The 17,268-nt window shown below is 39.5% G+C and overlaps 1 protein-coding gene and 1 pseudogene across 2 annotated transcripts in view; one reads left to right on the top strand and one right to left on the bottom strand.

Moving 5' to 3' along the window:
- Positions 1 to 1,630, top strand: part of LOC127455280 (potassium voltage-gated channel subfamily H member 1-like) — a 79,409-nt gene extending 77,779 nt beyond the window's left edge. For both annotated transcript variants that reach the window (XM_051723026.1, XM_051723025.1), the window contains one exon: positions 262 to 1,630. In XM_051723026.1, the coding sequence (XP_051578986.1) occupies positions 262 to 1,152 (891 nt within the window). In that variant the 3' untranslated portion in view covers positions 1,153 to 1,630. The remainder of the gene's footprint in view (positions 1 to 261) is intronic.
- Positions 1,631 to 12,516: 10,886 nt separating this feature from the next.
- Positions 12,517 to 17,268, bottom strand: part of LOC127454955 (protein-cysteine N-palmitoyltransferase HHAT-like) — a 49,818-nt pseudogene continuing 45,066 nt past the window's right edge.

Here is a 17,268-nt window from a genome sequence, read left to right as displayed (position 1 = left end):
CTCATCGGGTTAGTCCATCATTTTAATAAACATGTTTTAATAGATGTCAGACTGAGTATGATACAAAATGTAAGCCTCAGTTTCCATTGACTTTCATTGTACTGTATGAAAAAAAGATACAATTAGAGTGAAAATTCTGCCTAGTATTTCCAGAAAGAAAGTCACACTAGTTTGGATAACATGAGAGTAAATAAATCATTCAATCAGAATTTTCATTTTTGGGTGAACGGTCCCTTTAAGTAACCCTGTGTGTCTTTTCAGCTTGTGTTCAGAAAGATCAGTGACGTGAAGCGTGAGGAAGAGGAGAGGTTGAGGAGGAAGAACGAGGCCCCGCTGAATCTTCCCCCCGATCATCCTGTCCGGCGTCTCTTCCAACGATTCCGCCAACAGAAAGAAGCCCGTCTTGCTGGCCGGACCAATCCCGATGACCCTGATCTTGAAAAGGGTCAAATCCACCATGAAGTCATCAACCAGGATGTGATTGCCACTACAAGCATCGTCACTGTAACGCAGAGCCCAGCCACGCCTATTCCTTCCCACCCGAGCAAAAAACACACCCTGGATTCTTTCGACCAGGCGAAGCTTAGTGCTCCTACCCCAAACGCCCCTCGATCATCAGAACCACGTGCGAGGGGGTGGGCCAGATTCAGGGAGAGCATGGCTAAGCCAGAAAACTGGGGAAACGTCCCTAAAGCCGAATCCATGGAGACTCTACCTGAGCGGATCAGCTCGGGCAAGACTTCAGAGCCCAGCGGACTGAAGAAGACGGACTCCTGCGACAGCGGCATCACCAAAAGCGACTTGCGGTTGGACGAGGGTGGTGCTCGCACCCCTTTGGACCGTAGCCCAGTCCAGCCTGATGGGAGAGCTCCTCTCATTCCTCCGATCTCCACTATTCCTGAACACACACTACATGCCATTGTCCTGGAACTCCGCTCTGAACTTAAAGAGGAGCTGTCGTCACTCGGTAATCGCATGGTTGCCTTGGAGACACAGGTCGCTGAGGTATTGAAATTGCTAAGGGGCAGAAAGACTCCGACTTCTCCCATGTCACTCTTCCATATCTCACGACCGACATCACTAGACTCAGATAAGGATGACATCTTTCCTTATGAGAGAGAGAATGAAAGAGGGGGAGAAAGAATGAGCTAGAAACAATGGGGATCAGAGAAAGAGAGAAGTGAGCATCTTTCCTCTTAAGTAGGAATGAGTAAAAGCATGGTCCAAAATTAACACCCGCCAAGTGCCAAATGTGAGTAAAATTGGCTTTGGTGAGTAAGTGCAAGTTGGTGGGTCACGTTATTAGAAACTGCAACATTACATGATTTAAGAACGATAGGCGCTGATGTAAGCAACCTGAGCGATTCAAATCTAAGTGATACAAAAAAAAAATAATAATTCTCCAGAAATCCATGAGGCAACAAATATGTGAAACATTTCTTGCATTAAGGAGAAATACCAAAACAAAAATATTAGGAAAAACATCACAGTGATTTCTTTGCAATTTTTGTGGAAGGCGAGACGGTGATGGTCCTGCAATCTTGTAACAAATATGCAAGGAAAAACAGCTAAAACATTTCACCGTCATAGGGACAAAAGTATATGTTTTTTTTTTTTTTTTTTATAAAAAGTAACTCAAAATACAATTTAATGGCCATTTAGAAATATTTATAGCTGGTAAATTTTCTCAATTCACCCAACATTGGCAGGTGTGGAAAAAACTTAATTTTGGACCTTGAGCAAAAGTGTACAATTAAGTGACTTCCTGTGAGAAAGGAAGATGATGACATTTCTGTGTCACTAAATAGAATGTACCAACTTCTGACATCTGTACCAGCAAAAAGCCTGACTCTTACTCAGAGTTTATGTGCACATGTGTGCGTCTGTGTGTGTGAGAGAGAGATGAAGAGTGAAAAGAATGTCTTATCACAAGGCAGAGCATCTGTGCTACTAAAGCAATGGTGTGTTAGTTGTCACACTTTGTGTCAAACTGCTCCCTGGTTTAGTCCTGAGAGGCTGACAGAGAGTGAGAGTTCTTGCCTCAGGGCCCACTCTGATTGATTGTTGTCATAGTATCACACCGTCCCCCAAATGGAAGTGCGGGCCCTTTAAGATCCCATTCATGTAGCAAGACCCCCCTCTCTCTATCTGACACACCATTGTCAGTGCTCTGCATATCTTGTGAATAGACCAGTCTTTCAGGTATTGAGATCCATTCTGCACCGTTCCGCTTGTCAACTTCCCGTCTTGATTTGTTTATCGGGAATCACAAAGCTAAGCATCTTGCTTAAATGTGTGGTGGTGGAGGGCAAGCAGGTATGGATCTGAGCTGCTAGCCAAAAGATTGGTGCATCAGTCCCAAGGTGTTGAGGAGCCAAGAGTGTCCTAGGAACCAGAGCTTCAGGGGCCCTAGCAGAATTACTTTAGATAAACATGTTTGTACAATAACAAATCAACTAATATCCCGAGAGTTATACACTTGAAAGTATGTGTTACAGACTCTAATGAGATCTACAGGGGTTTACTATGATTAAGGCCCATTCACATGACTTGTGTCAGGGATTTGGGGCACCTCTCAACACAAGCATCACACACCACTTCCACGTCCACTCAGAAAGCGCCACAGAGGGGTGATATTACCGAAGGGGCAATGCATTGTTTTTTGTCTGAATGTCAGAATTTACCATTGACTTTAACCGCTTTTCCACCATTAGGTCAAGCAGTAACCGATGCTAAACCGTACCGATCCTGGCTCGTTGATGCGGTTACAGTTTCTCTTTCCACTGTGGTGCTCAGAACCATTCAGGCTGATGGTGGAAAAGTGGCTATTGTGTCATACAACTTGATGTATCTAGATATGCCCAGGATCCATCTTTCTTGTTTTGATTTTTCCCACAGTAATATGTCATGCAAAATGCCAGTAAGCACTGGCTAAGCTTCGTAAGACCAGCAGAAATTGGTGTCAAAGAATTATGAGCATTGCATTACAATGTACCTTGATGGTTTACTGCAGAGAGCTCAATGCATTATATTCCTGTAGCTCAACTGGTAGATGAGCGCTAACATAGCAATGTAAGGTTGTGGGATCGAGTCCCATGGAACACATGTACTGATAAAGTATAGAGATGTCACCCACCAATTGCATGAATGTAAGTCCATTGGGGATTGTTGATACAAGTCATGTGAAAGGGTCTTTACCTGCAGACCATCAAGTCTATAACAGGCATCTGAAAGGCCAGAAACATACTTTACGCAAGTACCGTATGTGTAAGCAGATGCAGCTGCTTAGCAAACACATGGTCTGGCTTAAAGTGCGTCCTTGTGGCGATAACAAACCTTAGATAACAAACGTATATATATGTTTCTATAAATATAATGGGCCCTGTTTAAAGAGCGCTAGCACTAAGCACAGCGCTATGCCATAAGTCATACACGCAAAGTAAATGGGCATGGCCAGGAAGTTTTGGTATTTTCGTGCAAGCATGCTATAAATCTTGCCGCAAGTGGGTTTGGCAAAATTACATGTGCAAAGTGCTGATGGGCTGGGTCAAGACCAATTTAATTAGGAAGTTCTTCTCTGGCACCATCTGTGTCCTACTGTATAGTCCATTCTCTGTCAAGCACCAGCAATATAAACAAAGAGAGCACATTCATAAGAAGTTGTTAGTGTAAATGGACTGTATGCAATGAATTAGAAGAATAGAAATATGGACTCACAGACTTCTGTCAGGCATATTTCTAGGACAGTGACACACTCCTTTTATACACATGGAAAATGTGGTTCTCGTCAGGATTTGGATTTACACTCAGTTAAATTATAGAGAATGTAAGTATTTTTTTTTTTTCCTCCCAATATGGAATGGCCAATTTCCAATGTGCTTTTAAGTCCTCGTGGTCACGTAGTAATTCGCCTCAGTCCGGGTGGCGGAGGACGAATCCCAGTTGACACTGCATCTGAGATCGTCAACCCGCGCATCAACCTGATAATAATATTAATTGAAAAATAACTTAAGATATTTTAACACAAATCTCATAAATATTTGTTTCATAAAACGGCTACAACGGTGATCGCCATGGACATCATTTGATATTCCACTGTATTTTCAGAGTTTGGACATGGACTTTATTACCACCAACTGGTGGAATCTTCAAACTGCAAATGTAGGAACTGACATTAGACTTCGCGCTGCAAACATACCTGCTTTTGAAACATCTTGGCGCAATGGCCTATTGCTCAGGAAACTAGCAATTTGCAATTTGCACCACTTCACTTACATACAATTCACCCCCAGTTTGTGCGCATACACCCACAGATAGCGCAAACACTCCCACCCACACGCGCTTTGCACTGTCATGAAAATTGCGCTTACAGTTAGCGCTCTCACCAAAATTGGATAAGATGTTGCGCACTCACGAAAATAGAGCCCATTGACTTAACTTGCGCAGCAATATTCTCTTTAAAATGTTGCTCTGCCATGACAGTAGTTGACTTAGAAAACAGTAGAAAACTCACCATAGAAGCGGACAGTTCACACTAATGTCCACTATAATGTCCCTTGCGGCAACATTTAGAATGCAACCCATACTTGCGTTATGTTGTGAATTGCTGTCTGACACATTTTGGACTGCAACAATGCACAATTTCACCAGTCACCAGTGTGCACTGGTGACTTTGTGGGTTGCAGTGGCCAAGTTTCATAAATAGCAATGGAAGGAAACAATGTGTTTAAGGACGGTGTTATTTCTTTATCAATGATTAGGTCTTCCGAATTTAAATCATGGATGTACTTCAGACACATCAATAACAGTGAGATGATTTCTTCTCACAACATCATAGTACATCATAACACACAGTTATGTGGAACTTTTAACATTACCGCAAACGTCTAAACCAGAATCTCAGGAATGAAGGTGTTGATTTTTGTTGATGGTTGGTTGATTGGTTACAGTATGGGTGTGGTGTTATGAGAGAGCTCAATCTGAATATATATTTTACATATTTAATACTGAAAATGAGATGTGGCATTATCTTCTCACCAGGCCTGCTGTTAGAATGTCTGATGTTCATACAGGAACAAATTCTTAGTTTTCTGTGGTCAAAATACTGTATTGAATTGGGTTCCTAAAGAAAGTTTGGGAGAAACCTGTTCAATTAATCACATGGCCAAGATCTAAATAGCTATTTCAATCTTTCATTGATTCTTCCAGCATCCTTCCCCTAAACCAACACATATTCCATAATGAGGTCCAGAGGGCAATGAGGTCCTGATTATCTTTATCTCTGTTACAGATTTTATGAATTTATGTTCATGTAGTGATAAAAAACGGAATCTAATTCAAATGTGTCTCTGATAAACTGTTAATGATGACAATGCCAAATATAAGGAGCAAAATCAGAGAACAGGATCATACAAACACAAATAATAGGCGGAGCTTTTTGGTGTTGTGTCTTTTGAGAATTGGCAATTAACATCAACATACTGTGTGGTGTTTATGTTAGAAGAGTGGTTATGAGGCATGTAAGCTTGTGTGGGTGATGTGTTGTAGGGGTGAATATCATGTGGAGGTCATTATCAGGTCCACAGGAGATGTGCTGAGGTCAGTATCACCTGCTTGCCTACAACCTGGAACACAGCGCTTACTCAGAGGGAGAGGGTGAAAGAAAGGATTACAAGACTCAAAAGAACAGAAGTATGAAATAAAACTAATATATTAGCTACCAAGGTCATATCATAAAATGTAACCCCCTTAAAGGAATAGTTCACCCAAAAATGAAAATGTGCTGATAATTTACTCACCCTCAGGCCATCCAAGATGTACAGTATATGACCTTCTTTCTTCATCAGAACAGGATTTAAGATTTTTAGGAAAGTATCCCAGGTTTTTAGCTTCATCCAATGCAAGTGAATGGATACCAGTTTTTGACGGTCAAAAAGCACACTTAGTCAGCATCAAAGTAATCCACACGACTCCCGCCGATCAAGTAATGTCTTCTGAAGTGAATCGATACGTTAGTGTGAAAAACGAATCGCTAATTAAAACTTTATTAACTTTTAAAAAAATCGCCTCCTGTAAACACTGAATGCCTCACACCGCTGTCGTGTGACATCATCATGTTGGCGTGTTCACACGAGAATTCAGAAGTTCTGCTCTGTTTAGAGAGGAATGTACTTCACACGAGAGTTAGGTCAATTCAAATAGCTACAGAGAGCTGGTGGAAGCACCGATTTAAAGTTAAAAAAATTTTAACTAGCGATTTGTTTTTCACACAAACGTATCGATTAACTTCAGAAGACATTACTTGATCGGCGGGAGTCGTGCGGATTACTTTGATTCTGCCTAAGTGTGCTTTTTGGACAGTCAAAAATTGGTGTCCATTCACTTGCATTGGATGAAGCTAAAAACCTGGGATACATTCCTAAAAAACTTAAATCCTGTTCTGATGAAGAAAGAAGGTCATATACATATTGGTTGGCCTGAGGGTGAGTCAATTATCAGCAAATTTTCATTTTTGGATGAACTGTTACTTTAAGACAGGGATACTTTCAACACTTCAAGATATTAATAAAGTGCTAAACATGTTTTTCTCCAATTAAGATATATTTCTGTTATAAAAAGGTACATTTTGTTACAGTCTAATGATTTGACATAGCAGAAAAAACACTCAAGTTAAAAAAAGCACCCTTGAGAGATGATTATCTGCTTTTTGTCAGCAGAACACCAGAGAAACAATATTAATGGTAAAATTCACATTAACGTTGTTTTATGCATCAGAGCATGTTTCAACAACAATGACATCTTAATTAGCTTTAATATTATGGGTCATTTGCTTACTCCACCTCTCGAAAAATTGGAAAATGTTCAGAGTTTGTACCCAGCAGAATTAATTCATATCGTAGTGTTTTAAAGAGCAACCCAGATATGATTTTGAAAATGGCATATGAATGTAACAATAATATTAAGGATGAAACTGAATTTGTGTAAACATTAATGTAAAGCATCAGCTTGAGCCGATTCTAAACTGAAGCAATAAAGATTGCTGCTGTATTTCCCACCGATTACTCCTGCCACGCTTGTCCAATCCAAATATAACATTTAAGCATAACCACATGATTTAATCAACATATAATGAGAAAAATACTGCCATGTGCAGCCTTGTCACTGCATGCCTCTGCAGCACACAGCAATAAGAGTCATATCAGATTAAAATAAAAAGAATGCACTTTTTTCTTGGAGAAAGAGAAGGAGAATAGGGATTGCACAGTATTTAAATATTTTAGGCAGGGAGGAATGCACAGCCCGTATATACTAGCATGTTTTACTTGCAGGCATTTTTTTAAGCAACGATTGTTTACCATCCGATTGTGACTGACCTGATTTGATCAAATACAACAGCATGGCTTGATTTGCACTTAAAATAAGGTTAAGACATGCATGGTAAATAAAAAGGAAAGCTGAATAAATTACCATTAAAATAAAGGACTCCTCTACTGCATGAGTAGTTAATCTCTTGCCTCTTACCCCATAGAGCTAATGGATTCACTCTTTGTAGCAGACCTGTCTGACTCTTGGTGAGCGAGTCCAAATTTGCATTTATTAAGGGAAAATGAATCCTCACAGATCTTATACTACACTTTAAGGTGCCTGAATAGTTTCTTAAAATTTGAGAACCAACGTACGGTGTCTCAACGAGGACAAAACTTTCAACTACATGGCCAGGCTTCACAACATGATTAGACATCAGAGACCAGTCCATGATAAAGGAACTTTTCTACAGTCAGTTTGCTTTGATAGAAGCCCAAATGGGTGAATGTCATGAAGAAATGTCTATACGTCATATTTTATACCAAAATCAAAAGAAAAATTAAATAATATGTATAAATAAATTAAGCAGATTTTTAGGCCCATTAAGATTTTTTTCTCTTTTTTTTTTTGCATCGCAATTTCCCCCTGAATTCTCATTACTGCAATACAAAAGAATCTAAGGAATATGAATCAAATTGGAATTGAGAATCGTCAAATTGTTTTCATATGAAAGCAAAATGGACATCATAATGAAACATACCCAAATTAATCAGAATCTGGTGGCCAGACCTTTATAGCTCCAAAAATCACATAAAGGCAGCATAAAGGTAATCCATATGACTCCAGTGTTTTGATCCATGTCTTTAAAAGCGATGAGAGATGTGGGTAAGAAACAGATCAATATTTAAGTCTTTGTTTACTATAAATCTCCACTTTCACATTTTAAACAAGGACTTAAATATTGATCCGTTTCTTACCCACATCTATCATATCGCTTTTAAAGACATGGATCAAACCACTGGAGTCATATGGATTACCTTTATGCTGCCTTTATGTGATTTTTGGAGCTATAAAGGTCTGGTCACCATTCACATGCATTGTAAGGACCAACAAAGCTGAGATATTCTTCTAAAAATATTCGTTTGTGTTCAGCAGATGATGACACATCTGGGATGGCATGAGGGTGAGTAAATGATGAGAATTTTCATTTTTTCTTTTCTTTAGATTTTGGTGTTAAATATTACCTATTTCATGAGATTCACCCAAACATGCTACTGCACACATAACATATAAGTTTGTGTATTGGTACGTGTATGTACTGCATGTATTTGGATTAGACTTTTACAGTACAGTATTTTGGGGAACAATGACTGAATTTATTTTTGGAATCCTTAATGATACTGAACTCAAAACTGATTTGTGCTGTTATATCACACTGCAGGGTTTGTAAGAACAAACAGGCAGCTATTCGCATGTCTGTTTACTCACAGAAGTCCTTCTAAGGGTCGTTCTTTAATAAAAAGCCTAATTAAGGACTTTTTTCGGAAGTATTCAGAGGACTGAGACATTCTCACTCAAATCACTTCTTCACGTGGATATTTCAACTACTGTAAAGCACAAAGACAAGATTTGTAAAGTTGCTGTAAAATATTATTTATGATAATAAAATATTTTATATACAAATGTTTCGCTCCTACTTTCTTTAAATGATTGATGTCAATAGATGTTTTTCTTTAAACTTATAAATAATAGGGTTAATTCAGGTAAAGGTTGGACACTTTAAGTTTTTTTTTTTTTTTTCTCCCAATGACCAATTCCCAAACTGCTTTTAAGTCCTTGTGGTCGCGTAGTGATTCGCCTCAGTCTGGGTGGTGGAGGACAAATCTCAGTTGCCTCCGCGTCTGAGACGTCAACCTGCGCATCTTATCACGTGGCTTGTTGAGCGCGTTGCTACGGAGACATAGCGCGTGTGGAGGCTTCACACCACACACCGTGGCATCCACACTCAACTCACTACATACCCCACTGAGAATTAACAACATTATTGCAACCACGAGGAGGTTACCCCATGTGACTCTACCCTCCCTAGCAACCAGGCCAATTTGGTTGCTTAGGAGACCTGGCTGGAGTCACTCAGCATGCCCTGGGATTCGAACTAGCGAACTCCAGGGGTGGTAGCCAGCGTCTAAGTTTTTATATATAAATATTTCTTTCTTTTTTACTCTGAACAGTGTAGTGAATATTTTTAAAATATCATTTTGTAAGTGTCCCACTTTACCTATATTCACTCACATTTTGAAAGCAAGAACATTTTGAAGGGAAAATGGCAATGCCAAGATATCAGCTTTAAGCAAAGGGAAAGTCTGAGTTTGTGTTGTGTTTTTAACTGCAATTATGTTCACCTTCAAGAGTTTGTCATTTTACATAACACAGTTAATTAACATTCATTAATAACAGAGAAACCTGTGCTGAGACACACACACATCAAGGACCTGTGTGATGTGTGGTGTCAGTAAGCTATTTCAGTATGACTCATGGAAAGGGCACATCACACATGCTCCACTCTACCATACCGTCTACTAAAATAACATCATATAGCACAGGGCAGAGAGAGTGACAGAGACAATGAGGGAAATATAAAGAGAGAGAGTAAGATGCTTTTTGTGAAGGGATTATGAATCATTAATCTGATGCCGATCAAGTATGCAGCAGTGACAAAGCTCTTTAAAGTGTAATCCCCCTTTCTAACTCTGAAACACACACGCACATGTCTTATATCTCTAATAAAGGAAAAGCTACAGGCTACCAGATCACTAATCTAATTAAACAGACAGAGCAGCTTGGGTTTTTGGTAAGAAGATACAATGAGAGCAAGAGATACAGAATGAGAATGAGATAGCAAGAGTGATGGATACAAAAATGAGGCAAGACAGACATCAGCACAAGAAAGATCAGAGAAACAAAATGAATGAGAGGATGGAAATACACACAAACAGCAAAAGGCAGAAAGAGCGAGAGGGAGAGAGAAAGAGAAAGATGTTCAGGTTGTTGGCTGTAACCTGGCCGCTGATCAGAGACTTGTGTCACCATCAGTATTCAGACAAACTCATAAATAAAAGCTGCAACAAGATTAACCATCAAACACACACCGAATCAAAAGACACACCTGCAACACTTCTGCCATTTTGCTTCCTGTTTGAATACAGCAAAGACATTATGTACAAACACAATATTTCTGTAGTTATTAGGAATGCACCTGTAGTCTGCAGTTCATGTGCACACACATTAAGCGATGTTAATATGGAAGTATTTTAATGACAAATGTCTTCGAAATAAATAAATCATGCTGAATTGCACTAATTGAAAAATAAATGCATTGCATTAACAGTGCTTGTATTTTTGGCGGATGCAATTTCATATGGATGTAAATTTAAGTTGTGAATATTTCAATTGAAAACAAACAGGTAATATTCGGTCCATTATATTTCGCTTTGCAATTCGGCTCTAAAATTTTAGTGGTTAAAATTCGGTTAGAAATTCAACCTTCTACATCCTGGCATTGCAGGAAAAGCAGTAGAGTGGACTGAACACTACCTGTTGAATAATAAAGAAAAAAAAAAACATTTTTTTTGGAACTGAATTTTAGAAGGTGATTATTTATTATTGAATTTTTAATGATGAAATTTTGTGCTAAATGTTTTCAATAGAAATATATATAATATGCAACCATATGAAATTGCATCCCCAAAATATGCAAGCACTGTTAATTCAATGCATTTATTTTTCAACTCGGCGTGCTTTTTTTGTTTCAAAGACTTTTGTCATTAAAATACTTCCAATTGTTTACACTGAACACGTTTTTGCGTCTGCGCCCCTTTTCTATTGTTTTTCTATGGAAATGTGCTAGATGGACATCTTTCACTGTCACCATGTCAGGTAAAAAAGAACAAACTTTTCAAAGTGAGCCTCAAGACACCGGCGTTCTGTTATGCGTTGTACTGCATCTAGCTTTTTCCATAGATTTTATGTAAACATTTGCTAGACTGATATCTTTGACCGTTCCTGTGTCCAGCTGTTTTCTAAAGGGGCATCACACACCGGACGCGTCGGACGTTCTAAAATTCGACGCCCAACTATGACTCCGGGGGCTGCTCAAATTTCTGCCGCTTCACGGAGTGCAACTCACATATTTTCCATTAATTTCGACCCAAATCATTATCAAAGGACATAGATCGTTTACTCTATCCTTGTTGAAGAAAGTAAAAACCTTGGTAATTGTTGTGTGTACTGTCTGCCACCTGAACTGCATCGACGTGCCCTGTGGCTAAGACACCTGTGCTGTGTCCTAGCTTTGACGTGACACGTCGTGGCGCTTCTCGTCCAGTGTGCGGCCGCCTTATGGCTAATTTATACTTACTGGGCGAACAGGCTTCACTTAGTTCGCCTACAAATGATGACCAAATGCAATGACGTTTTTGTTCTGCCAAAGTGTTCGTTTGGTGATTTTTCTCCTGTTCATGCACATCTCTGTAATACTTGACCCAAGAGAACTCGGCTGGTCGAAGAGCGTTGATGATTGGTTAAAACTATTCATGGGTGTGGTTTGGACGTGATACTTTTTATTTACAATTGTGCATGCCCACTGAGGAGTTATTACCTAGGACTAGGTTACTTGTGTTAAAATGGATAACTTTGAAGCCCTTCACTCAGAGATTGTGTGGAAGTATACTTTTTTACATGATTTGCAAAACAAACTCTACAAAGACAGCACGGCCACGACAAATGAGTGGAGGGAGATTTGAGTTTTTAAAAGTGGAAGGGGCCGTGACCAGTTTAATAAAGCAAAGAAGCGGCACAGCGCTAAAAGCGGTGGTCCATGGAAAATTGCAACAAAAAAAATAATAAAATAAAGAAATAAAGAAATAATAATAATAATTCAATACTAAAAAATAATATATATTTTTTTAATAATGGTTCCAAAAGTGTATAGGGTCTCTAGAGACCCGAGGTATGTAAGAGTGTCGTTTATATATTTATTTTGTTTGCACTTCCACAAATTATATATTTTATAATTATTTCATATCTATTTAAGTTTACTATCACAGGATATCAATTTCTGTATATTACAAGAGAAATGAGTACTATATTCATACAAATAAATACTGTGTGTATACAGATACATGTTATTTCTTACTCAAGGTGGCCCTGATGTTTCAGTGATCGACTTGATTTACATTTGACATTGCTATTTGACGAAGAAACAACATTGAAGTAAACTTACAGCAAGTACAACACATGAAAAGTATGATATGACTATTGTCATTTGGGTGTGCATTTTTTTAGACTCAACAAGTGCCTGAGAAAGTACACATAAAATACACATAAGCTACACAGATTATGTGTTATGTGTTGCTCAATATGTGTTTGACAGCCAGTTGCATCTCACTAAATTTCAGTGTAAAAATAATTAATCCTGTTTTGTTGCATTATCTCTTTAGTTTATGAAAAATAAAACTTCAAAATATATAAAAATATATTTTATTTGTTTGTTTTCCACTTGTCTTGAAAATATTTTTACAATTTTACATTATCTGGGTGTTATAAGTGCCGGATCTCTAATGACCCGAATATGTAAGAGTGTTTGGGAAAATTACCATGTATTTAAGGGTTAAGCCGGAATAAAAGAATCCTCACAGTTCTGAATAGTTTCTTCACATTTGAGAACCAAAGTTCAAACACATGATATTTTAGTATTCATCAGAACGCATCTGCCGTTTTTTGAGTTCAAAAATGTAATCAATCACTTCTTGCTTGGAGGATCTTGCAGTTTCTCCACATTATGACCAGTCAAAACTGTGGTAAAACTTTAACTACCATTGTGTTTCTGTAAGAAACTTCACCATACTATGATTCTACACTTAGATGTCATGTCATCTCATGTCCCACTCCCAACCTGAGCGAAGCAATAGAGGAAAGCAACCATTGGAATGGCCACAGAAGACCAGCCTTTTGAAGGAACAGAGAGAGGAAAAAGAGAGTTTGAATTCTACACAGGTTACTTGTTAAAAAGCTCACAAACAAGATTCCAAGCAGACGCCAAACAGGAATTGAGACCGTATCTCAGCAACGCATTGGTGTATCAAAATTAAACTTGGGATTTGTCATTGCTATAATGTCCTTAGGGTACCTACACAGTACTTGAAGAAAAAAATCTCAACGTACACATAAAAAAAAAAAAAAAAAAAAAAATTTAAAAAAAGAAACAAGCAGTTACACTCAGTCGAGCACTAAAATTTCCGATACAGAATCACTTATGTAATGTACTTATAGAGGAATCATTCTTCCACTGCCTCACTGATTTAAAACTACACATTGGTTAACGTAAATATAATATATAAAGGTCAGTTACTATCAATGTCAATGTACATGTTACATAATATCAAGGACCACAATGGAAACAAGTTTGTAACTTTATTGTGTTATCCTTGACAAATAATTTGTGATTCATTTAACTTTTATTGTCAGATAAATCAGTGCTTGAAGTTGGGCGGTACGCAGCAGGCAGCACCTGCACTCCTCTAATTTTGTCTACAGAGTACCGGCAATTTTTCTTGCGTACCACCACTTCTCAGAGTCTCCCGGTACGATGTAATGTCTTTATTCAATGTAAGTCGGTGATCTGATGAGGCCCGCCAATCACTTTTATTTGACCTTCCAAATGATTTTGATGAATCGCAGCGGTAAACATCTGAGCCAGCAACAATCAACACGTGCAATAACAGCATCGGTGGCCATCAAGCAATCCGTGGTCCAGTTCCGGAGGAGCACGCATGTTTAATCTTGTCTGGGCATAGTTCAGTTACACACTTTTCCAAACCAGCAGCATGAACCAGCAGCTTTTTTCTTATTCAATCAAATTTATGCAAATTGTTTATCCACTGGGTGCAGTCACAACTACAGACTTTAAAAAAAAAATAAAAAAAATGTCAAAGCTGTTACAGAAGTGATGTCAGCTCATATGCATAACCTTTTTTCACAAAAGATAAATCGATTATGAAAACCAAAGCTTCAAAGAAAATACACAGGAAATTTAGCATTTTATTCTCAATTCTTTTCTGTAGTGCTCGTAAAAAGATTGTGAAGTGTCACAGTGAACTTGCCTATGCATAAATCCTGACAGTGTTTAGATCTACATACAGATGTTTGTCAGCATTCACAATCCTGAACATCATCAAATCAGTTTATTCACCGTTTCTTATGATTATTTATTATCTGCACAAGTATCTGGCTCCTGTGTGCAAATTCATGTGTGCAGGACAAGAAAAGGCTTATTGTCCCCTCATTGAATGGGAGGATAATAAAGAAAAAGGAAAAACAGACATAATGCTCTTATAATGACATAATGACAGTTCAACATTAGATTGCAATTGTTTTCTTATGTGGGTTGATATTGTCAAAGATACAGACTTAAGCAGATCTAAATGCTCTCTCAATTTTCATAAACAATAACCCTACTTTGTATGTTTTTATTTTCAAAGTAAAGCTAATCAAAACCTGTTTGTTATTTGAGGGTGTAAGGTCATGTTTGTTCTCCATTTACAGCCAGACCTTAAAATTTACAGCCAGAACTTAAACATTTTAATTACATATTTTAAAGTAAATAAATGCATATTATGAACAGTTTTGTTTTTCATGTTAACTCCCCAAAGGAGAGTACCTGCACTTTTTTTTCTTCCACTTCAATCACTGAAATAAACTGATACTGAACAGATGAAAATCTGAAATCTTAACAGACCAGGTGGAGGTGTATTCAATCATTATACTGTACAGTATCTGTATAAAACAGATATTTCAGAGAAAGAATAAAGTTAAATATTAAAGTCACATCTCTTCATATGTTACACATCTGAGGGGATGCTCTAAATCACTGATCCCATCCCCATGTCCACTAAAACCACATTTAAGAGACCCATCCTGTTGAAACAAACTGGACAGGTGTGTGTGTGTGTGTTTGCCTCTGGTGGATTCATTAAAAAGACCTGCCTTGATGCATCAGAGGAACAAGAAAAAAAAGATAGAGCAGAAGGGAAATGAGAGGAGAACGAGAAAGAGAGAGAGAGAGAGAACTGCACAAACCAGCAGGACAAATTTTTTATTGTTAAACACTCAAACACACATATACAATCATAAACACACTGATACACAGTCAAATACACACACACACACACACACACACACACACAAATACAAATTCTCTCAATATGACTCAAACTGCATTACAAGAAAACCCACCTACAGTACATTAAATAAAGAACAGAGACACGTCAAGACACGGAAACATGTTATAACTAACAGGTTACTGATATACCATAGGATATACACCATTTAAAACACTTGTAAATAACTGCAAAAAATAAGCTGATTTAAATATCGAAACATTTACGAAAAATGTTTCGTAACCTCCGTTCCCTGATGGAGGGAACGAGACGTTGTGTCTTGGGAGCCCCAAACACCTCTGCTTTTTTGAAAAATGTCCAATGAAAATTGGTGAGTGGAATTTGCATGCCACTGCCCCGGACATACGGGTATAAAAGGAGCTGGTATGCAACCACTCATTCAGGTTTTGTGCTGAGGAGCCGAGACCAGGTCCCGGCCATTTCAGCGGGTAGTTCAACGTTGTGGCAAGAGGGACACAACGTCTCATTCCCTCCATCAGGGAACGGAGGTTACGAAAGTAACCAGGACGTTCCCTATCTGTCACTCACTCGACGTTGTGTCGATATAGTGACACTAGGGGTCCCTATACACAATGCCACAACTATCTGAACTGTGTTACTTGAACTGGTGGTGTGTGATGGGCAGACCGCTGTGCGCCTCGTAGCCAGCACACCAGGCCGTCATGTAACCTCCCCCAATGCTCTTTTGAGCAATGCTCTAATGCCTCTTTCCCTCTCTTTTCTCCCCAAAAAGAGTGAAATTTGTTAACCGACTGGGAGCCATAAGTGTCTGCGTCAGGGGGTGCCCCTCCCAAGGGGAAGACACCACGGAGAACACACCCCCCCCAAAAAGGGGGGGGGGGGTATTTTGAGTAAAATATGTCACATGGTCTTACCGATTCTTGTCGGAATTATGTCATGTGGAGAGGTCCCATGGTAGGTCCTACCCGAAGGGGGAGGAGTTTCTAAAGAGAATGGCGACCGGGGCAGATGGGCCTCTGCCCAAGGAAGACACAGTTTGCCGACAGGGAAATGATTTGCAGAAGATATCACATGGGGTCGCCTTTGGGGAACCAGCACATGTGGAGCACCTACCTCAGTACAGGGGCTCATTAGCGCATGTACTGGGCCGGCAGCGAGTTTCTCCGCAAACTCAACTGCCAGAAGACTAAGGAGAAAAGTCATCCAGGGATCACAGTCTGTGAACACGACTGGGAGTCAAGAGCACACGTCTTCACCTCAAGGGAGGGGAAAGGCGCTATGCGTAAGCGGTACACCCGGCCAGCTGTCCTGGAACTTACCTGCTCGTGCCTGCCAATACATGGGACAAGACCGGCTCAACCCGTAGACTGTAGAACCTCGCAAAGGTTGGGTGTTGTCCAGCCTGCTGCTCTGCAGATGTCTGCCAAAGAGGGGCTACTGGCCAGGGCCCAGGAGGCCGCCACACTCCTGGTAGAGTGGGCTCGTAACCTCACAGGGGGTGGCACGTCAATGACCCAGTGGGCGATCCTCTGTTTGGAGACAGCGCTTCCTTTCTGCTGTCCACCAAAGCAGACAAAGAGCTGCTCAGAGCTTCTAAGGCTCTGCATGTGATCCAAATAGATGCGTAAAGCTCGCACTCCTCCTAGGGCAGCGCTTGCAGGTTCACCACCTGATCCCTAAAAGGGGTCGTGGGAACCTTGGGCACATAGCCCGGTCGGGGTCTCAGGATCACATGAGAGTAACCCGGACCGAACTCCAGGCACGA

The sequence above is a fragment of the Myxocyprinus asiaticus genome, chromosome 17, assembly GCF_019703515.2.
Source record: "Myxocyprinus asiaticus isolate MX2 ecotype Aquarium Trade chromosome 17, UBuf_Myxa_2, whole genome shotgun sequence".
NCBI classification, from domain to species: Eukaryota; Metazoa; Chordata; class Actinopteri; order Cypriniformes; family Catostomidae; genus Myxocyprinus; species Myxocyprinus asiaticus.
The sequence above is the reverse complement of the archived record's forward strand: the minus strand, read 5'-3'. Positions and strand labels throughout refer to the sequence as shown.